This window comes from Pelobates fuscus, chromosome 2 (genome assembly GCF_036172605.1).
Source record: "Pelobates fuscus isolate aPelFus1 chromosome 2, aPelFus1.pri, whole genome shotgun sequence".
Lineage (NCBI taxonomy): Eukaryota > Metazoa > Chordata > Amphibia > Anura > Pelobatidae > Pelobates > Pelobates fuscus.
Window position 1 is genome coordinate 424,601,312 of NC_086318.1, and position 23,869 is coordinate 424,625,180.

Genomic DNA, 23,869 nt, shown 5'->3' on the forward strand with positions numbered 1-23,869 from the left:
CTGTATAAATCATCACCAGTATTAAATGACCTCCAGGTGAGAATGGTCATAGATTTTTGATGAGAAACACAGGACCACAAGCACTCCTTCAGATACTATATTGATATATAAAAATGAATGATGGTTAGCAAGATACCATGTGCATACTAAGATTAGAACCCTCGGGCCTCTCTAAGAAGAATCAAAATTGTACATAACCTTATATTAATCTTGAGATTTAATCAACAAGTGACCTTGTGAAAGCTTTTACTGAATTATCTGTCATTTTTTTTCATTTCAACATTGTTTTCCATCCTAGCAATTGCAATGTAGGAATGGCATATTACTAATACTTTAGTATTTTGTTGTAAACTAAAGGTAATAAAAAAGAAATAATTAAGAAAAATAGCAATTAGAATTTCCGAACTCTTTGACTGAAACGAGTTTGTAAAGTGCCGTTCATTATAATCATACATTTGTATAATATGGCTTTATTATTAGAAATTATATATATACATATTTCATACAATATTTCATACAATTTCCAGCACACTAACACATTAAACATCAACTTTAAAACTCACAGAATTTAATAGTTAGTTGTTTTTTGTTTGTTTTTTAAATCACCTGTATTTGCGATAATAACGGGGGTTAAGTTACAGCCTATGATCATACATTGCATAATTCTGTCAATGTACCTAATTTTTGGCAGGTCCTACTCTAGCAACCTAATGCTATGAAATCCACACACTTATATGGGACATCTTTCCTTCTGGGACTGTCAGCAGTGCAATATTACATAGGGTACTGGAATAAGCGATCTGTGACAGAGAGGTGCAAATCCAAAGGAGTTGGCCTGGACTCCCAAATCTAATTTCCTTTGAATCCAAGAGGGCTGTACACCTGAACATGCATAGATTACAAGGGTGGTACTGGGGCCAAGTAATACAAAATACAATATCAAGTGGACTCACTTATTAAACACCAAGTTCAAAGCTTGCAATATGTAATAGTTTTTTTGTTTTTTTGTTTTAACAAGTTATTCAAAAATAATGGGGATTTTGTTACAGTTTATGATCATCATAATAAGCCTGCCATAAAGTCAATGTACCCTATTCTTGGCAGGTTCTACTCTAGCAGCCTAATGCCTGCTCTTATGAGATTAATATACTTACTTGGGAAATACTTTCACCTGGCACTCTACAGACAGTGCTAAGTTAAAAAAAATGTATATATATATATATATAGAACAAAAATAGCAGAAATTGGGCTGCACTCACGGACTTTTTTGTAGAGAAGATATAACTTTATTCCATAAGTTGTAAAAAATCGACGTTTCGGTCCGCACAGGGACCTTCCTCAGGATCAAATGACATACATACACTGAACAAATATCGTCTTTATATATTTGTTCAGTGTATGTATGTCATTTGATCCTGAGGAAGGTCCCTGTGCGGACCGAAACGTCGATTTTTTACAACTTATGGAATAAAGTTATATCTTCTCTACAAAAAAGTCAGTGAGTGCAGTCCAATTTCTGCTATTTTTGTTCTATCTATATCCCCAAGGGATTTGGCACTCGGCAAGTATCATTATTTATACTATTTATATATTGTCTTCAAGCAAGAGTGCATGGAATCTCCCTTTTTTGTATATATATATATATATATATATATACAAAACCAAAAAAGGACCAGCACTCACAGGATTTGCAAAAAATAGAAAAATATTACTTTACTCCGTAGTCAACGTTTCAGCACCACTTGTGTGCTTTCATCAGGACAGCATACCGCTGTATGCATATATATATGCATATATATATATATCTCAATGGGCAGAGCATATTGTCAAATTTCGTATTGCACAATCGTGCCATTGTCCAAGCAATATTTTCCGGTAATGCACGGCTTGCTTGCCAGGGTTTTTAATCTCAAGGTAGACATACAGTAAATGTCTTGTTCTGTCCAAAATTAATGGTAATTATTCTGGTTAGCAGCTGCCATATGCATCTGCCATTTGTTTAATTAGAACATGTAATTAGCACCTGCTGTCGAGGTTTGCAACTGCTGCTAATCTCCGGCAGATCAAGATATACCTGTCCTGTTCCGCCATTAGAATATGGAATCTTTCTCACTTTCCTTCAATATCTCCAAGATAAGATACATGTGTACTAAACAAGCTCAGACAGGAAAGTTGGTGGCGTCAGAAGCAAAAAATCATTGATATACTAATAAAACAAAAATAATTTAATAAATCCAATATATCCTAAAAACAAGTAACTTTTAACGTAGACTTCTAAATAGTCCTTTTACTATCTCTTCCTTAAAGACTTTTTTTAAGACTTTTTTTTTTAAAGACACCTAAATAAAGATAAATATTTCACTCCCGAGCTTCCTTCAGCACCTCCCTCTTCAGACCCTATACAGCAACATTTGTAAATCACATTTCATGTCTGCATTATAACAGCTGTGAATAAATTAAGATTGTGGTTTTGTGGGATACTCCAAGTTTGTTTGAAAATCTTTAGAATTAAATTGTAGGCAAACAGGATCCAAGTTGCTGATTTAACAATGATTTTTCCACATTTTCTTAGTAGAGTAATTACATGAATCTTTCTCTTTGTGGCAGTTACTCCTTCCCTCACCCAGATAAAAACTACTGAAGCATTAACCGTAGTGAGGAGAGATGTAGTAGGACACTTTGCACTTGTTCTGGGTGTGAGCACCACCAGTCATGATTCATCTGACCCTAATATATTGCACAAGCACAATCGGTCACTAAGCTGAAGTAATATAAGCAATTACACAATGTAACTTCCATATCTTGTTACATTTCTCTAGAAGAAATCTTTTTTAGCAGATTTGGTATAATGTTGCAGATCCCTTTGTTTAGTAATAACTAAATTAATCTAACAAATTTTGTGAGATAACTTTAATTATTTAATATTATTTCTATATATTTCCAGGTTTCACATTTGACTTTTATCAAATCCTTGATGTCAGTAGTCAAAAACACGAAGATTCATAGATAGCAAACACGGATGATAGTTTAAGCATTCTTTGGGCCTCGTCAGCAAGATGTAACTGATACCCCTCTAGATACGGGGTTGCTGTGTCTATTGTGCAGAGAGAACTTGCCGGCATTTCAGTTCTGGACTGACTCTATGGGTGGAATCAGTCTGGTATGCCTTGGAACTGGTTCTCTCTGTAATGGCACAAGTGACCAAAAACAATTTTGAGACCTGAGCAGGGATTTACCAAAGGGCAAGTTACTGAGTTCCTCTGAGCTTTCATCTGTTTTCAGAGTTCTCATATTCTCTCTTTTTGTTTCCCATTAGATAGCATTGGGAGGCTATTGTGAATGCGCACCAAAATGCCAAGCTGTGCCAATCAGCATCTTCTCAAATAGCTGCATTGAATCAATGCATCTCTATGGGGAAAGTTCAGCACCTTCATGCAGTGCATGGAGACGCTGCATGTAGACAGGAAGCACCTCTAGTGGTCATTTGAGTAATTGCCACTGGAGGTGTTACTAGCCAATAATCTAAACCAGGGCACGAATCAGGGCATGACAACCACAGCGGTTGCTATGGGCCCGGCGGTCCTGGGGGGCCCGGACTGCTCTTGAAGTTCCGGACCTCACATTCCCTATGTGCACATATATAAAGCAATTTACTCTTGTGAGTATGATGTCCCTTTAAGGATTTGATGCTCAGAATAAATTCAAGATTTTATACCAAACAATCAACAGAACATTAATGAAATCCTAATTCTTCTGCATTGAACAAAATAGTTTAATTACTTTCCTCTATGTCATTATTTGCTGTTTAGAGAAAATATGTATGCTGTCTCACTAAAGTGGGAGACACCAGACTGCTTTTAGTACATTCCCGATCTCCTTAGATATTTGGGAGTTCCTACGCCCATGAGAACCTGGTTATGCTGTGTTTTATCAAATATCGTATACATATTAAATTTGATGCAAAAAAGTATATAAAATATGACCGAATGCTTTGTTTTCTTTACAGCCACGGGACACGGTGTGCAGGAGAGGTGTCCGCTGCAGCAAATAATAACATATGTGGGGTTGGAGTGGCTTATAACTCAAAGGTTGCAGGTACTGTAAATGTTTTATATGCATGTTTATTCCAATGAGTTATGAAAATAAGTAAGAGAATGCACACCAGAATACACAATAAATGCTCAACCAGGTTTAATGAACCATTAACAGGTTGAAATACAAAAATATATAGAGTGATACAAAATAGGCAAAAAATAATTAACAATACAATTAACAATACAATTTACCAAAGTTCTCATGCCTAACAGGGCAGAAAATAGCATAAAAAATAACCCCCCAACATTTCGGCACCTCCTGGCTGCCTTTATCAATGAGTTATACATATTAAAACCCTAAAAGCAGATATTTTTCAACAAACTCTGAATAAAGACTTTTGACGTGTTAAATATTGAATAATGAATATTTGACAATGCTTCGGTGAAACTACTGTAAGTGTTTATAGTGCCATCTAGTGAATTGTCTGAGGAAATTCTGAAGAATCATATTTGATTCACTTAGATCGGCAGTTTTTACAAACTTTATATATTTCAACCAGGCAAAGAACAATAAGTATTTACACACAGTGATATAGGAAGCTGATGATCACAGTATAAACCCACTGACCAGTGTTACATCAGGTGTACTGACCTAGAGCTGGAACTAACAAAGCCCCAACGTTTCAGCACACTGCCTTCCTCAAGAGGGATGGTCAATGGATTCATACTGTGAGCACTTTATACTAAGGTTCATGTAGTTATGTGTATGGTTTATATTTCTTCATTTGGACTTTGTCTTTATGTGTTTATTATTTCAATATATGAATAATAATTTTTTTATGTGCAATAATCTTTGGCGTGCTTTGGGTTTATTTTCAAAGGTCAAAAATTAGACTTTTTTTTCTACCATGGGACTCATGATCTTTTGTCTGCCTTTATTGTTACATAGCTTCATGAGAGTTCTAGTTTTGTAACACCTGGAGGACTACCATGAACTATTTTTATTGCAAACAAACTTTATACAGTATAAGAGAATATTGGAAGGGTAGTTTTTGCAGCAACATGCAATTAAACGATCATAACAATATATACATATGGGGCACCGTACGTAGTCACAGTATTTTCTTACATGTTTTGTTCACATCTCTATAATCACACGTAAAGATAAACACTTCTGCTTTGGTTTGATATAGACGCTATTGTAAAGTATATGCATTACTTCGGGGTGTATCCCAATCCAATTGATAATGTTTCCTGAATTCCATCTAGCATTGTGTGAGTGTTTTCAAGGTGATCACAATCCATAAATGTGAAGTTTTTCTGCCGGTAACGCCACAGTTAGAAATTTATATTAACTTAATCTTGGTCTTGCCTTAAAGAATGAAACAATGTCAATAAAACCTTTATTAGATTTACAGGGTTACTCCAACCCAAAAAAAAAAAAATGGGTTTTGAGAAAACACTGGTTTTGTTTGGATAAAGCCTTCTGGAAGTGGAGTTACACCTCCTGCAGCAGAGAGGTTAATCTCTGTGTGTTTAGTGTTTCATAGTAAATTGCTGCACTTTATTTTAGGCACCATGGCCACTTTAAATCACTAAAGTTGCCATGGTGCTTGGAATAGCCCTTTAACTGACTAGAATCCATAGTTAGTAAAAGTTTAGTGACGTTCCTTGCTTAGGAGAGGTGTTTGTAGTGTTTGTTGTAAGCAAACACTTTGCAGATTTTCAAGGTATTAGTTAATTGTTTGAAAGGTGCTTTTTTATGATTTATCAATTCCTTTTGCTGTGAAATTTGATAAGCATCTATGGTTCACTTAAAATGTTGATAAGTCTTCTTTTGAGCTTGACTACTATACAGTACTCTAAAGTCAGCCAGACCACTTCATTCCAGGGAGGTAGTGTGGGTGCAGTGGTCCTGTATGTTTCCTCCTCCACCTGAAAACATTGCAAAGAGCAATGTTTTCCTTGAAGGGTTAAACTCGCTGCTAGTGGCTGTCATACTGATGGCCACTAGAGGTGTTTCCTCTAGTTAAACACAGTCACGTGCTGCGGCAGGTGAATACAATGCTTTCCTATTGGGGAAGCTTAGATGCCCGCGTGTTGCACACCCCGCATGCACATCAGGTCCTCAATGCTCCTCTCTGAGAAGCATTGGTTTGGACGATAACTTGAGGAAGCCTTCCTGGCGAAGAGGTGAACAGCTCTGAGGGAGTCTTAGCACTGGAAAAAGGTTAGTAAAATGCTTTCTCTAGATTCATTTTATGGCACACGTGGGGTGGACTAGTCTAGATACGGATAGGAAAACTATAGCATTAAGAATACAGGTCTGAATTCCTAATGCTATAGTGTTCCTTTAGCATAACGTATAGAGGTCTTTTTGCTGAAATGATACTGTCGACATCATTAATGGCTTATCGGCAACCATTACATTCGATAAGCGTCAAGCATTCGCCTGTGATTGAGGCCTGAGATGCACATAATGGTTGCAAATGACAGTTTTAGCAGGAATTATTGTCCACAGTGTATAAATTAGGATAGTCATAAGCTATTGCTAAACATGCATAGAAATCTAAAATTATGGTATAAGCAAAGTATGATTCTTGAATGCACCTGTTGTCATTTGACCCACATAGGGATTCGTATGTTGGACCAACCATTCATGACAGATATTATTGAGGCTTCATCCATCAGCCACATGCCACAAATTATAGATATATATAGTGCCAGCTGGGGGCCAACTGATGACGGAAAAACCGTGGATGGACCAAGAGAACTGACTTTGCAAGCAATGGCTGATGGGGTCAACAAGGTAATTGTTTTTTTCAAACATGATTTTATCTATTTAAATAAATAATATAAAATTTGGTATGAATATTTCTATATGTTATAGGTTATATAAAAGTGGAGTAAGTAAGAACATTTCCTTTTTAGAATGTTATCAATTTATTATTACACTGATTTATATAGCTATCACATATTCTGCGACACTCTTTTATCATAAAATGGAGATAATTAGAGATTAAGAAAGCCCTGCTCAAACAAGTTTACAGTCTATAAGGAATTGAGGTAGATGGACACTTACTGGTGTGTTGGTTTCACTGGGGTTTCCTGGTTCTTAGCTGCGAATAACGCCAATTAAAATGTCACTGGCATTTGTGACATTTTGTAACTTTTTGCCAAGACCCCCCGAGGTAACATGTCACTTGCATGGAGGTTGCTCAGTTGATAGTTAGGGAGCTATACTGAAGTTCTCCTTCCTTGACGCTGCCATGCATTGCAACAAGGCAATGTCTTTTCATGTTTACATTTTGATTGCCTTGAAACTTTAAAGAAATTATGTTACAATCAACAAGAACATGTACATATACTTGATTATTTTGTATATGTTTTTATGAATTCATGGAAGATAAAAAATGCTTTGTCCCTGTGAGTCATAGGAATTCCACCATGTTTTCTGTAACAATAATCATGATAAATCACATTCCCGAGGCTAGGGATAGAGTTCGGGGGCATCAGAAGCTACACTGCTTGCTGGGATATGAGACTAGCATACCACTGATTATGCAGCTGATTACCATACGGACCTTCTTATATAGATGATGATGAATTGGCCAGCTGATTCATATTTTATCTGCTGTCATGGTGATCCCCGTCCATTTTACTTATTATTGTGAACTTTCTCATTATACGAATGTTCACGACCAGACATCAGCAGCAGGCAACCTTAAATCCTCAACTTGAATAACTAATTATTATTATTCACTTAGCAACAACTAATAAGTGCAAGGTGACTACATTCCCCATCTGTACTAAATGACCTTGGCTGCATGAGTCAAACTCAATTAGTAACTTTATAACAAACTTGGCTTTTGTTAAGTGCTGAGATGGTTTTTTCCAAAAGACTTTAGGAAAGTTGATTGTAATGTAGGTGCAACTCTCCATCGAGTGACAAGAGCCCCGAATGTCTGTTCTTGAACAATACTTCCTGAATTTACTGCGTTACATGACCTGTTATTAAATATGATACGCGTTATCTATTGAAGAAAGTTTAGTCACTTTCATTATGTCTTCCCCTATTAAAGCACACATTGCCATGGATTTGACAAACTCTAGTGATAGATCAAGTAAATTTGAAGAAGTTCATTCTCCATAGACGCCCAATTATCATGGCAAATATTTGCAATCTCTTTTTATACACATTAATTCTGGCACCGGAGGACTAATCACATTATGATTGATAATTTTTCATATATCCTTGATAATACATTCATTTTGTATAAAAACAACATCTGCTGTTTTATTTGCACTTAAAGTTCATCTATCATTTTAAAGGTTACACTTCTAATTAAATTTAAAACGACTCTTAATTTAGGGTAGTTTAGTGTTTCCCTTTAAAAGTTTTACAGCAAAATGTTTCCTTCAATAAGCATCAAGAATATTACCTCTAAAACGCAAATTACATACCTACAAGTATTTACTGAATAGTACAATTGATATTCACATTTGCTATAACACTAGATAAAAATTACAGCAGCCTCTCTTCAAAATTCTTTATTATAGGAAAACAGCGATTTTCCAAACAAGAAATAATTTGCCACAAATTAAAACAAATCTTTTGATCCATGAAGTAGAAGGTTGAATTTTATATCTAGTACAACGTTCAGCTGTATTATACAACCATTAAATATTTCCTCCATATAATATGTTACTATGTAACAGGATGGAACTCCGAATTAGAATGTAAACAATTTCTAACATGATATGAAATATAACAGTTCTGTTCTATATGACAGGGCCGAGGCAGAAAAGGGAGTATTTACGTCTGGGCCTCCGGAGATGGGGGAAGTTACGATGATTGCAACTGCGATGGTTATGCATCCAGCATGTGGACAATCTCTATTAATTCAGCAATTAACGATGGTCGGACTGCACTTTATGATGAAAGCTGCTCCTCAACACTGGCTTCCACATTCAGTAATGGAAGAAAGAGGAATCCTGAAGCTGGTGTAGTAAGTTCAAATATTATTAGCTTGCAGCCTTTCACAAGCTATTATTGTGCTCCATTCTCTGTACAGAGAAAGCAGATGTTCCTTTGTTGGAGCACATATTAAATAATGCAATGCACAGTGATGGCTCCACCACCGGCTGATGAGAAGCTCCTTCAAGTGGCTTTGATCTTGGCACGTTAGTTCAATATATATCACATGTGGGCCATATTCTAAAAAAATAAATTAACAAGAAACATCAGGAGAAATAATTTGTGTGCAAAGCTCTCATTCAACTCTACTGCACAGAAATGTCAAGGTTGAAAAAACATAACTCTAATAAATGAGGTTTCATCATTTTAAAAAAAAAATAATAATTCACGCGGCATATTCTATTTTTTTTTTCCCCATGATTATCCAAAAATGCTTTATTTTCTAAAACAACTTTCTTTCTCCAGAAGATAAATAAAACTGTGATCATGTCTGTTGTTGAGAGATAATCTGTTTAGGATTAGTGCTTAAATTATGCATTGTGTTTCCCATAAATAATGTATGCATCATTTTCTATAAGATACTTTATCATGCATAATGTGATCCAGTTAAATTTAGTTTCCATCACTTTTTTGTTTATAAATTTTGCGATCACAGATGGCACCAATGTGAAATGGCCTTGAATGCTGGCACAGGGGTGATTTGATAAGTAGTTTGCAAAATACCTGAATTAGCTACCCAGGAAACCATTACCTTGAGCTAATTTGGCCCAAATAAATGCTTATTTAAGTTTCCCAAGAATATTGACAGGCTTTAATTAGCAGTTCTTACCTTTTTTCTCCCTCCCAAGAGCATTAATGTAAGAGTTAATATTATCAAGTGAGTGTAGACTATGTCCTTTCAGCTTATCCTTTGCATTACATGGTTGAAAGGACAGGTAGGTGGCTCTCAAATTATTGTTAACCAAGATGGACTCCATCAGTTGCTGCAGATGCTGGGTTAGTAGAGCACTTGAGAATGAGAATGCCCACATAAATAATGGTCAAGAGGTCTCAAATCTCACTGCCAATTGGTTTTCGCTTATACCATGGATGCCTAATCCTACTGATACAATGTCAGGTAGACTCTATAGCACCCTAACAAACAAAGCCAGACCCTATGGCACCCTAACAAACAAAGCTAGATCCTATAGCACCCTAACAAACAAAGCTAGATCCTATAGCACCCTAACAAACAAAGCTAGATCCTTTAGCACCCCATAAAACAAAGGTAGACCCTGTAGCACCCTATCAAACAAATCCAGACCCTATAGCACTCTATCAAACAAAGGTAGACCCCATAGCACCCTAGCAAACAAAGCCAGACCCTATAGCACCCAGTCAAACAAAACCAGATCCTATAGCACCCTGTCAAACAAAATCAGATCTTATAGCACCCAGTCAAACAAAACCAGATCCTATAGCATCCTGTCAAACAAAACCAGATCCTATAGCACCCAGTCAAACAAAACCAGATCCTATAGCACCCTGTCAAACAAAGCCAGCTCCCCACACCACCATATCATACAGAACCAAATCCTATAGCACCCTAACAAACAAAGCTAGATCCTATAGCACCCCATAAAACAAAGGTAGACCCTGTAGCACCCTATAAAACAAAGCCAGACCCTATAGCACTCTATCAAACAAAGGTAAACCCTATAGCATCCTAACAAACAAAGCCAGACCCTATAGCACCCTAACAAACAAAGGTAGACCCTATAGCACCCTAGCAAACAAAGCCAGACCCTATAGCACCCTAACAAACAAAGCTAGACCCTATATCAACCAGTCAAACAAAACCAGATCCTATAGCACCCTGTCAAACAAAGCCAGCTCCCCACACCACCATATCATACAGAACCAAATCCTATAGCACCCTAACAAACAAAGCTAGATCCTATAGCACCCCATAAAACAAAGGTAGACCCTGTAGCACCCTATAAAACAAAGCCAGACCCTATAGCACTCTATCAAACAAAGGTAAACCCTATAGCATCCTAACAAACAAAGCCAGACCCTATAGCACCCTAACAAACAAAGGTAGACCCTATAGCACCCTAGCAAACAAAGCCAGACCCTATAGCACCCTAACAAACAAAGCTAGACCCTATATCAACCAGTCAAACAAAACCAGATCCTATAGCACCCTGTCAAACAAAACCCGATCCTATAGCACCCAGTCAATCAAAACCAGATCCTATAGCACCCTGTCAAACAAAACAAGATCCTATAGCACCCAGTCAAACAAAACCAGATCCTATAGCACCCTGTCAAACAAAGCCAGATCCTTTAGCACCCTAACAAACAAAGCCAGACCCTATACGACCCTAACAAACAAAGCTAGACCCTATAGCTCCCTATCAAACAAAGCCAGATCCTATAGCACACTATCAAACAAAGCTAGACCCTATAGCTCCCTATCAAACAAAGCCAGATCCTATAGCACACTATCAAACAAAGCCAGACCCTATAGCACCCTAACAAACAAATCCAGACCATATAGCACCCTAACAAACAAAGATCGACCCTATAGATCCCTAACAAACAAAGCCAGACCCTATAGCACCACATAAAACAAAGGTAGATCCTATAGCACCCTGTCAAACAAAACCAGATCCTATAGCACCTTAACAAACAAATCCAGACCCTATAGCACCCTAACAAACAAAGATCGAACCTATAGATCCCTAACAAACAAAGCCAGACCCTATAGCACCACATAAAACAAAGGTAGATCCTATAGCACCCTATCAAACAAAGCCAGACCCTATAGCACCCTGTCAAACAAAAGCAGATCCTATAGCACCCAGTCAAACAATGGTAGACCCTATAGCACCCTAACAAACAAAGCCATACTCTATAGCACTCTAACAAACACAGCTAGATCCTATAGCACCATGTCAAACAAAGCCTGACCGTATAGCACCCTAACAAACAAAGCCATACCCTATAGCACCCAGTCAAACAAAACCATATCCTATAGCACTCTGTCAAACAAAGCCAGATCCTTTAGCACCCTAACAAACAAAGCCAGACCCTATACCACCCTAACAAAAAAGCTAGACCCTATAGCTCCCTGTAAAACAAAGTCAAATCCTATAGCACCCTGTCAAACAAAGCCAGACCCTATAGCACCCTAACAAACAAAGCCAGACCCTATAGCACCCTAACAAACAAAGCTCAACCCTATAGCACCCTAACAAACAAAGCCAGACCCTATAGCACCCTAACAAACAAAGCTAGACCCTATAGCACCCTAACAAACAAAGCCAGACCCTATAGCACCCTAACAAACAAAGCTAGATCCTATAGCACCCCATAAAACAAAGGTAGATCCTATAGCACCCTATCAAACAAAGCCAGACCCTGTAGCACCTTGTCAAACAAAACCAGATCCTATAGCACACCAGTCAAACAATGGTAGACCCTATAGCACCCTAACAAACAAAGCCATACCCTATAGCACTCTAACAAACAAAGCTAGATCCTATAGCACCCTGTCAAACAAAGCCTGACCCTATAACACCCTAACAAATAAAGCCATACCCTATAGCACCCAGTCAAACAAAACCAGATCCTATAGCACTCTGTCAAACAAAGCCAGATCCTTTAGCACCCTAACAAACAAAGCCATACCCTATAGCACCCTAACAAACAAAACCAGATCCTATAGCACCCTGTCAAACAAAGCCAGATCCTTTAGCACTCTATCAAATATGTTTTTAGATTAGCATGATAAACCATAAATTATCTTTACTCACACTTTAGCAGAGAGTCCCCTAAGTAATGCAATCTGAAAAAAAAACAAAGTTGGAATGGAAAGGAAATTAACTTTGAAATGTGCTCTTTACCAGACAATCCCTTTAACATACTGTCCTTTTTCTTTGATTAGAAATATTTTATTGAAAATGGCACCAAACATTCAATCCATTGTGCTAAAGACTTGCAAAATAAATATTTCAGTGCATCCCTCACAGCCTTTTATGAATTATATGATGAGATGGTTTGACCTATAAATTTTTAATTTGTGCTTTCAGGCGACAACAGATTTGTACGGAAACTGCACTTTGCGTCACTCAGGAACATCTGCAGCCGCACCAGAGGCAGCTGGGGTGTTCGCTTTAGCCCTGGAGGCAAAGTATGTTCACACAACCTTTAATACAGACACATAAACAAGTCTTTATCTAAAAACTAACTAAAATAGTAATTAGCTGTTTTTTTTTGTTTTGTTTTTAAATTCAAAACACTTGAACTAACTGTTCTTTTAACACAACAGGAATGCTGTTTAATGTATCAGTATAATTTAAGGCCCTGTTTTTTCCTTCATAACCAAGCTATTTGATTAAAGGATATTACATTATAATGCTTGCAATATGCTTGCCTCTATCTCTCTTTTCCTATCATTGCAGAGCAAAGTGAAACATTTTTCAGAATGCTCTATGGAATTTCAAAGTAGCTTATTTACTAACAGCAAGTCTCCAGATATTTTAATTTATTTATAAAATATTTTACCAGGAAAGAAACATTGAGATTTCTCTCGTTTTCAAGTATGTCCTGGGTTTTTCAAGTATGTGCTGCAGACTTACAAAGCATAAATAAATATAGGGAGTTATGAAAATATCTCAGCTGTTTTTGCGTATAATTTGTGCAGGCTGTCTTCCTGACGCAGCTTGATTTTTAGGGAACAAATCCTGATGCAATCTATCACTGCATCCTGCTGGATATTGTATTTTATTTTATTTATTTTTAACTCAGAAATAAAGGATTTCAAGTACAAAGACAGATACCCCACAGAAGAACACTCATTGATGTACTGTATAAATTGCCAAGATAATTTATGTACACTGAACACCACCAAGATGTGGCTGCCAAAGTACAATAAGGAAAATCATTATGTATTGAAATATAGTCAACAGAAAGTGGAAAATAAGGAAGATAAAATATTTCTGCCTTGCAATTATTTTAGATTTTTTCAAGCGAAAGACTAATGAGAATTTTTTTTTGTTAATTAACATTGTGCAGGCGTAACCATGTTTTAGGAACAGAAGAAAAGACACACATACACACACACACAAACATACACACACACACACACACACACACACTTTTTTTCCTTACTCAAAGCAATATTCTTTTTTATGAGTACAAGTTTTAATAAAATTACTTTTTTACACTTTGTCTTTTAATGTATGTTTATAAACATTTGGATGTATTTCTGTACCTAGCTAATGTAATTAGATGATGTAGCATTCACCCTGTACCCTGGCTTGGTAAAAAAAAAAAAAAAAACATTTATTAGCCCACAACATTCTATACAGACTATTTGGAGAGAATATAGTCAGTTATTGTTTAGCTCTTTCTATAAATCTGGAGTGTCAAAACATGGCCACCGAGACGTTGATGCACTACATCTCTCATAATTATCGTTCAGCTGTATTCTGATAGAAAAGTGTGGAATTTATTGTGTAACATTAACCAGAAAGAAACAATTTGACAAAACATAAAAACCCCAGCAAGAGTCTAAGCTATATGATGATAGAGTTATTTGGGTGTAGGGGAGGTCAAACATCTTGCAGAAGTCTACAAGAAGTGGCAGCCATTTGGTACCCCTACTCCGACCTTCACTAAAACAACTATTACTTAGCTTACTAATAGATTAATGCATGTTTTGTGCAGCCCTTATTTTGTTCATACAACCCTGTTGATTTTTTCTTAATTATTTAACTAATTCATTGAACCCACGAAATTAAGACCTTTCATGGACCTGTATTTGAAAGATAAAAATTTAGTGATAACCTTAAAGGGACACTATAGTCACCTGAACAACTTTAGCTTAATGAAGCAGTTTTGGTGTATTGAACATGCCCCTGCAACCTCACTGCTCAATCCTCTGCGATTTAGGAGTTAAATCCCTTTGTTTATGAACCCTAGTCACACCTCCCTGCATGTGACTTGCACAGCCTTCCATAAACACTTCCTGTAAAGAGAGCCCTATTTAGGCTTTCTTTATTGCAAGTTCTGTTTATTGAGATTTTCTTATCCCTGCTATGTTAATAGCTTGCTAGACCCTGCAAGAGAATCCTGTATGTGGTTAAAGTTCAATTCGGAGATTGAGATACAATTATTTAAGGTAAATTACATCTGTTTGAAAGTGAAACCAGTTTTTTTTTCATGCAGGCTCTGTCAATCATAGCCAGGGGAGGTGTGGCTAGGGCTGCATAAACAGAAACAAAGTGATTTAACTTCTAAATGACAGTGAATTGAGCAGTGAAATTGCAGGGGAATGATCTATACACTAAAACTGCTTTATTTAGCTAAAGTAATTTAGGTGACTATAGTGTTCCTTTAATAGTATTTTCATCTCTTAAACATGAAACTAATTCAGTCACTTTTGTTTTACCATTGTAACCCTAGAAGTAATTCAATATTGTAATGTAATTTTTGTATTGCAATAGCCCAGGTCTCACCTGGAGGGATTTGCAACATCTCACAGTGCTGACATCGAAACGGAACCAACTCCACGATGAAGTCCACAAGTGGAGGAGGAATGGCGTTGGCCTAGAATTTAATCACTTGTTTGGCTATGGTGTTCTGGATGCCGGCTCTATGGTTAAAATGGCAAAAGAATGGAAAACTGTTCCTGAGAGATTTCACTGTATTGGTGGATCAATACAAGAACCAAGGTAAGCAAGATTTATGAAAGATGACCATTGCTACATGCTAACAAAAATAGCATAATGTTTGGTATTTTGGAGTTACTTACAACTTTACTTTGGTAATAGTTAAAGACTTACTCCAACCAAATAACAGTGTATTTTTTTTAATAAAACATTGTTTTTGTTCTGAATAACCTTTACTTCATTGCCATTCACCCCCTCATCTCCCCCACACTCCCTGAAAATGCAAAACAAACACAGAATAAAACCTGAGTTCCTGCATCGAGCCAAGTTCTCCTGGCCCAATCTTCTTCTGGTGATGTTACTACCTCACTGGAGGGAGAGGGCTTTCAGGGAGGATGGGTTGAAGAAACGCCTTGGGCAGCACAGAGGGGGTAATGTGTTGCCAATGGTTGTCGCTCATCAGCATTTTATGTGTGCTGATGACAGACATCAAATATTCTCACAATTGACATTAGCCAGCCTAGAACTCTTCTTCTGGATAATGCTGCCCTAAGGACACTGCCAGATGTAGTGTCTCACCTCCGGCAGCAAAGGGCAATAACTCTGTATATGTAGTGTTTCACAAAAAAACTCTGCACAAATAGACTGCAAACACCATGACCATTTCAGATCACTGAAGGGGCCACAGTGCTTGGAGAAATCTCAGAGGATGGCCTCAAAATAATATCATGTACTTTGCAGATCAATGTCGAAAAAATACTTTTTAAATCAGCAACTGCATGGATCCTTAAATACCAGTATGCAAGTTTGTAGCTTGGTGGCTGAGCTTCATTGTTTGTGGGAGACAAGTGAGTGCTTCATAATTTACATGATTGGATGAACTGTGAGGTATGAATTGGGTGCTGCAGAGCTGACATGCTGGATCTAAATGTCCTATCCTAGGACTGTAAAGATACTATGTTGTAAGATGTTGTGAGAGTGATATGAGATTGCTGTGTCCAGGTCCTCTTGCAGGAGAGATGAAACGTGTCTTTGTAACACTTTATAAAAGTAGTACTCTGCCCCCCCTTCGCCCCCCCCCCCCAAAAAAAAATAATAATAAAAAAATAAACAATATATATATATATGTTCTAATAGCAATTGATAGGGTGCTAATTCATTGTTAAAATGGAAGAACAAGGGTTCTCTTACTGAATTTGTGACTTGGGGACTTTCTGAATATAATTCTAGCCCCTAGTATTACACTTTGATTTTAACCTTGCCACTTGGCTGGGGAAAGCTGATGGATGCAAACACCCAACAAGCAGAAGATGTTTAACCTTCTTATTTAGTAGACACAAATAAACCCTGCCAAAAAAAGGATAATTCTTCATTCATCTAATTACCCTTTTGTTGATGCCAGTTGTTGAAAAAAGTATATATTTCTGGAAAATAAATGTCAAGTATGATATATTTTCACAGTGATTAAAATGAGTTGTCATTGCAATTTGATTCACTTGTATGTAATTGTTTTTTCACTTCACATACACTTGCAGAAGCACATTCTATATTTAGTCATATGAGCATACTCTGTAGTGCACCTTAGCAACCCTGCCAATTAGTGGAAACAAGCTTGGAAGGATCTGCTGCGTATCACGATTGGAAAAGGGAAAATCCATTAAAATTCAAAATGCTGTGCCTCATTATACCTCCGTCAGCATTAGAAAAATGATAATATATTCTGAAAAAAATATTGTAATGCCTACAAAACATTCATTGGGTAATAATTGCAGTACATCCACATATCTAACTTTGACACTTTTGTTATAAACAGATACAAATTTATAAAATGATGTTGCCTTTCCTTTGTAAAACACCAGCGTGTTCTGTCTCATAGATGTTAAAAAAGAATAGAAATGAGGAAGGAATAAATGCACAATGTATTCTTTCAAGCTACAGATAAATAATTCCTGGAATCTCACAAGGTGGGATGGTCTGTTTGCTCTAGAAAATAGTAATTATTCCAGATCCAAGGTCAGAAGTGAGAGATCAGCTCTGTCTACGTATAACTGAGAATGATTCATAGTGTATACATTACTTGCTCCAGATTAATTTAGAGTGTATTTCTTGAAAGGAATACGATAGTGTTAGGAATACAGCTCTGTATTCTTAATGCTATAGTGTCCATCATCCTAGCTGCATTAAGGTGTAATCGTCCCAACCCTCCTATTTAACAGTTTAAGTTAGAAAATAACATTTTACTATTTTCTAGTAGCAAGACCTCCCTCGCTGCTGTCCACCTCTCCTCATCCTGTGATGTCATGTAGGAGGAAGGGCCTTCTCCACCGATGTCCAATTCAATGTTCCTCTGAGGATCATTAAGGACCTAATGCACATGAGCAGCAAGTGTCTTGCACATTTGATCTTTCCAATAGGAAAGCATTAAATCATGCGACCACGTCTTGTGACATAGTTTTAATTGGTTACTGACATGGAAGTGGACTTATCCCTGCAATGTAAACATAGCAGCTTCTCAGTAACGGCAATCTTTTACATGTCAGGGTTAAGAGGAAAGGGACACAGCACCCAGAATACTTCAATGGGATGACCTGATCAGGATGACTATAGTGTCCCTTTAAATCATTACTTCTTTGATACTAATTGGACCAAATTATACCACAACATCTTTGCTGGTTTAAGATCTTCAACCAGACATCCTATAACTATAAGAAGAACAACAAAGTCATCCCTAAACCCTTACAGGGCATGTATGTGAATAAATGCCACTAGAAACAAGCATCCGCTCTTTAACTGTTAATAACCCATTCCCTGAGCTCTGGAAATTCTCATTACAATGAGAATGATGGGGCACCATATTAGGATACATACACACACACACACACACACCACCACCACCACCACCACCTCCACCCCAGCACCCACCTCCACCTCCACCCCAGCACCCACCTCCACTGTCCAGCAGTGGAGGAGTTAAACAGAATAGTGATTGGGTAAAATATGGACAGGAGCCTGTAATAGGCCTGAAATCATGATACCCATTTCATACATGTACATATTGTAGTAAATATCAGTACCTGAAGATTATATATATGTTTAAATGTATAACAGATTTTACAAGATACACAGCTTTATATAAAAAAAGAAAACCCAAGGCTGCTACCACCACCCAGATACGGGTAAACTCGAGTACCATGCTATTAGATTTGATTTTTAATTTTAATTGTTATTATTATCTTATTTTGTATCTATGTATATCTCCTACACAAACATTTTAAGACATGTGGCATTTTAAACAGTACATGCATAGTACTGGTAATACTGCATATCTAAAAAAGTCAATAAAAACTAGATAAAAAATAATTATCCTTTTTTTTGGCAGGGTTTATTGGTGTCTACTAAATAGGAAAGTTAAACATCTTCTTCTTGTTGAGTAGTGATGTCCCGAACAGTTCGCCAGGAACCGTTCGCTGGCGAACATAGCGGTCGCGAACACGAGCGATGCTTGGTCTACCCCCTATTTGTCATCATTGAGTAAACTTTGACCCTGTACCTCACAGCCAGCAGACACATTCCAGGCAATCACCAGCAGACCCTCCCTCCCAGACCCTCCCACCTCCATGATGAATAGGGGCGGACCGAACATCGCGCGTGTTCGCGACTGCGAACACGCTATGTTCGCCGGCGAACGGTTCCTGGCGAACTGTTCGGGACATCACTATTGTTGAGTGTTTGCACCCATCAACTTTCCCAGCCAAGTGGCAAGGTTAAAATCAAAGTGTAATACCAGGGGCTAGAATTATAAAATCAAAATGTTCTATCGAGATGGAATTGTTCTATAAATACTGCAGCCATTATATTTTTGCTTTCCAACATTATCACTTAAACATGTACAATTCATATTTTAGTTATAAAAATCACAACATGTTAATGAAAATTCCCACAATAATACTACTACTACTAATAATAATATTATCTATATTTACGCAACCCCTTGCTTGTTATATTTATAAGATATAAAACACTAGATGCACGCATGTATTTATGATTTTTTTTAAATTACGTTATATTTGTTTCTTTAATTTTAGGAAAATCCCATCAAGTGGAAAGCTGATTCTTACACTTACAACGGATGCTTGTGAAGGAAAGGAAAACTTTGTACGTTATCTTGAGCATGTTCAAGCTGTTATCACTGTAAATTCCACAAGACGTGGAGACTTAAATATCAACATGACCTCACCGATGGGAACTAAATCCATCCTATTGAGTCGAAGACCAAGGGATAATGACTCAAAGGTGGGCTTTGACAAATGGCCATTCATGACGACGCACACATGGGGGGAAGATCCAAGGGGGACTTGGGTTCTTGAAATAGGGTTTGTTGGGGGCATGCCTGAGAAAGGTGTTTTAAAAGAATGGACCCTGATGTTGCATGGGACTCAAAGTGCCCCTTATATAGACCAAGTTGTTCGAGATTATCAGTCAAAGTTGGCGATGTCCAAGAAAGAAGAATTAGAAGAGGAACTTGACGAAGCTGTTGAAAGAAGTCTCAAGAGTCTATTAAGCAAAAACTAGCACTACTTTCTGCATGTCTGTCCTTTGTTTTTCTTTCTAGTACTTTATTTTTTTGTGTACCTTTCTAACACCTTAACCTTCTGTATTAGATATAATTGTCTCTCTGTATCTAACATTTTAAAACTTTATAGCCATCTATTCCTTTATTAGGAATTTAATAAATATATATTTTTTACAGAGTGACCCCCCAATTCAAACTATTTAAAACAGATGTAAACGATTTATGACATTTTTTTTGTGTGTGTTCTACAGAATATCTTACAAAATCAGGTTAGTATTCTTTATATATCTACAAAACACATAACTGTAAAATTGTAAGGTTAAATCATTAAATCATATGAAAATATTTTAAATATAATGAGAAATATATAATATTAAATAAATATTATTTTCACATTTTTCAAAATGTAATCAAAAATGTAAAATTATAAAGTCTTTTCAAGGGAATACATCATGGAAAAAAACACATTTTATATCATAAAATGTATTATGAAATTGGTTTAGTCCAGTATTAAAACAAATTTAAGTGCCACTTTTATTCTTTTATAAAAAAAAAAAAAAAATTAGAAGCCTGATTTGCTTCTATTTGTGCTGTGTTTCTGTGATTTTCTTGTAAAAAAAACAACAATGCCTGGAGACTTATAGAAAAATATCTTCTACACATTGTTGCATAAGACATGTATTATTGCTGACATCTACTGGTAGACAAGCTGCAGCTCAAAATGAGTTTTTAAATTAACAATATGAACTGTAGCTCAGGATTTATTCACATTAAGTAAGTAAACAAAACATTTTCAAGATAAAGTAAATTTTAAAAATAATTTTGGTTAATTTTAGAGAATTTTTTTTATAATGAATCACTAATATTTCTTTTGAACTTATCTTAAATATAATACACAATTTTGTGCAGATACTGGCAGAAAAAAAGATGTACTATGAGCGCAGGGTACCAGATTAAGGTCCAGTTTTTGCACAAACCTTCTCAATTTAAAGGGACACTATTGTCACCAGAACAACTACAGATTAATGTAGTTGTTCTGGTGAGTAATGTCAGTCCCTGCTGGCACTTTCATGTGAACACCGCCTTTTCAGAAAAAAGGCAGTGTTTACATTGCCCCCTGGGGACACGTCCAGTGGCCACTCCTTAAATGGCCACTGGAGGTGCTTCCTGGGGCAGTGCTGCACAGTAGGCAGCACTGCCATTCAGCGTCTCTATGCTCTGCATGGAGAAGCTAAATTTTCCTCATAGAGATGCATTGATTCAATGCATCTTTATGAGGAGGTGCTAATTGGGACACCTACAGTGTCAGTCACTCAGACAGTCACTAGAGGTGCTTCCTGGGATGGTGCTCTGCATTGAAACGCTGAACAGTCCCTATATAGATGCACATATTCAATGCATCTCTAAGAGGAGATGCTCATTGACCAGGGCATTGTTTGACTCCACCCCCATCCTGCCTCCTTGGCTGAGGTCATCAGAATTTACAATTTCAGCCAGAAAAATTCAATTCTAATGATCTCAGCCAAGGAGGCGAATCAGGAGTAGGATCCAATTTTTTTTTTTTTTTTTTACTCTAATTAGGGAAGGGGCAAGTTGAGGTCAGAAACCTAAATACTGTTTTAACACTATAGGGTCAGGAATTAATCTTTGTTGGGAGGGAATCTATGAAAATAAAACGAATGGGGAATTTTTATTTCTCACTAAAGGCGTTAATTGATTTTTTTTTTCAATTTAAAATCAATCTGACTGCTTCTTGTATCATGGTTAAAGTACATGGTTCTGCCAATACTTACCTCAGCTGATCATCTTTTGATACCCTTTCTAAAACCTTGGACCCCGAGATCAAAAAGGCACTTTTTGAGCCAAAACCTTATTGTGTCCTGTCTACTAAAACTTGCCTTGGACCTCATACCAGTGCCCAGTCCTATCTTTTGTAATATACTTCCTGAGATAAGGCATATACCCTAGAGCAGGCTTCCCCAAACTCCAGCCCTCCAGATGTTGCTGAACTACAACTCCCATGATTCTCAGCCTATTTTATTCATAGAATCAGTTTGGGGAAGCCTAAAGGATACATCATTTCCACACAAAAAAAAAAGCTAATGTAATTTCAATGAAACAGCAAATAGAATGCAAAATTATGAATATGACAGATTTTGATGGTGGATTCCTTTAGATCAGCTAACCGCCAAGGTTCAATAAATACGTCAGAATATTTAAATTGCTTTCTTTTTTTTTTTTTTTTTTTTTTTTTAGAAACTAATAGAAGCAAATGGGCATATTAAAGCACAATATATATTTTTTATTTTATACTAAATTATGAAAGTAAAATGTTGGTGTTTTTTCCATTTGCATACGATTCACAAAGTTAGAATTTAAATACTATATAAGCATACTTAAGCAGGGTAATTCCTCTATATTTTGTTATATTTAATCCCATTATGTCTTGTGTATTATGGTATATTCTAATCCAAATTTTTAATAGTGGACAAATATTTCATTTGGAGATATAACGAAATAAACCAAAGGAATAAATATATATATATATAAATACACATGTGATTATATGTATATGAAAGTATACATACATACACAAATAAAAATAATTCTGTACAGTACACATGTCCTTCTGTAATTAAAAATCATCTTGTTCCATATATAAAAAAAAAGCCTTGGTCCTCATAACACCAATGTGGAAATTTTAGACTACCATGTACATTAATTTACATTGCATTCTTGTAATCATGCAGTTTTATGTCAAAACATTAAATGTCTTATATAGCAGCAATTTTTAAAAATGTTTGTTTATATTTCTTAGATATTATGGCATTCTTGACTTTAAATAAAAAAACAAAAATTCAAATTAATTTGCTACATAAAAACGACCTGGACCTTTATGGTGAATTTAGTATAATGGATTTGAAAATTACAATATTAACAAGAATGAAAGTTGTTTTCTAACGTCGTCGTAAATTTTACACAAAATTCTGGGTGCGTGTACATGTAGGTGCATGAGTTAGCAGGTCTATGGGAATTTACAATTTGAATTATAAATTTACTGATGGAAAACAAAATCACATTTATTATTATGCAGAATCAAAATACAGATTAAGTAGTTCTGTTTTAAGGTTTACACTGCTACTTAAAATCACCTATCTTAGCAAACGAACATGGAGATTCAGTCCCACCATATGGTCATACCGTGTTAAACCCAACACTACTCCACAGCTCTCAACATCAGTGGGTCCTACACTCATATTACCCTGCCGTGCCCTTCTGATGTCCCTTTGGAAGTAACCACAAGGAAGTATAAATTAGAGGAGGCTTTAAATAGCAATGTCACTGTAATAATAATAATAATAATAATCTGGCTATAGAGCAGATATGATGTGATAAGTATTGTGAGTATATACATCAAAGAACCATCACTTTAATGATTTTGTTTTGACACTGTATTTTTTTTAATTGTGCTTTTTATCACATTTATTTTGCATTATATAGATTCAAAGTGCTCTTATAACAGATTAATGAAATACACTAGTCCATCTAGCACTATGTAATGTGTCTCCCATGTTTGGAATTAGTGTAGGACCCACCAATATTGGGGTACTGTGGCATAGTGGTG

General features: G+C 36.4%; 1 protein-coding gene across 1 annotated transcript in view; it reads left to right on the forward strand.

The window, feature by feature from the left end:
• The window catches only part of PCSK2 (proprotein convertase subtilisin/kexin type 2), a 113,237-nt gene extending 92,763 nt beyond the window's left edge, over nt 1-20,474 (forward strand). Inside the window, exons 7-12 of the mRNA XM_063444041.1 lie at nt 4,007-4,095; nt 6,668-6,843; nt 8,828-9,043; nt 13,089-13,189; nt 15,507-15,734; nt 19,757-20,474. Coding sequence (XP_063300111.1) covers nt 4,007-4,095; nt 6,668-6,843; nt 8,828-9,043; nt 13,089-13,189; nt 15,507-15,734; nt 19,757-20,243 — 1,297 coding nt within the window. The 3' untranslated portion in view covers nt 20,244-20,474. The remainder of the gene's footprint in view (nt 1-4,006; nt 4,096-6,667; nt 6,844-8,827; nt 9,044-13,088; nt 13,190-15,506; nt 15,735-19,756) is intronic.
• Nucleotides 20,475-23,869: the final 3,395 nt, after the last annotated feature.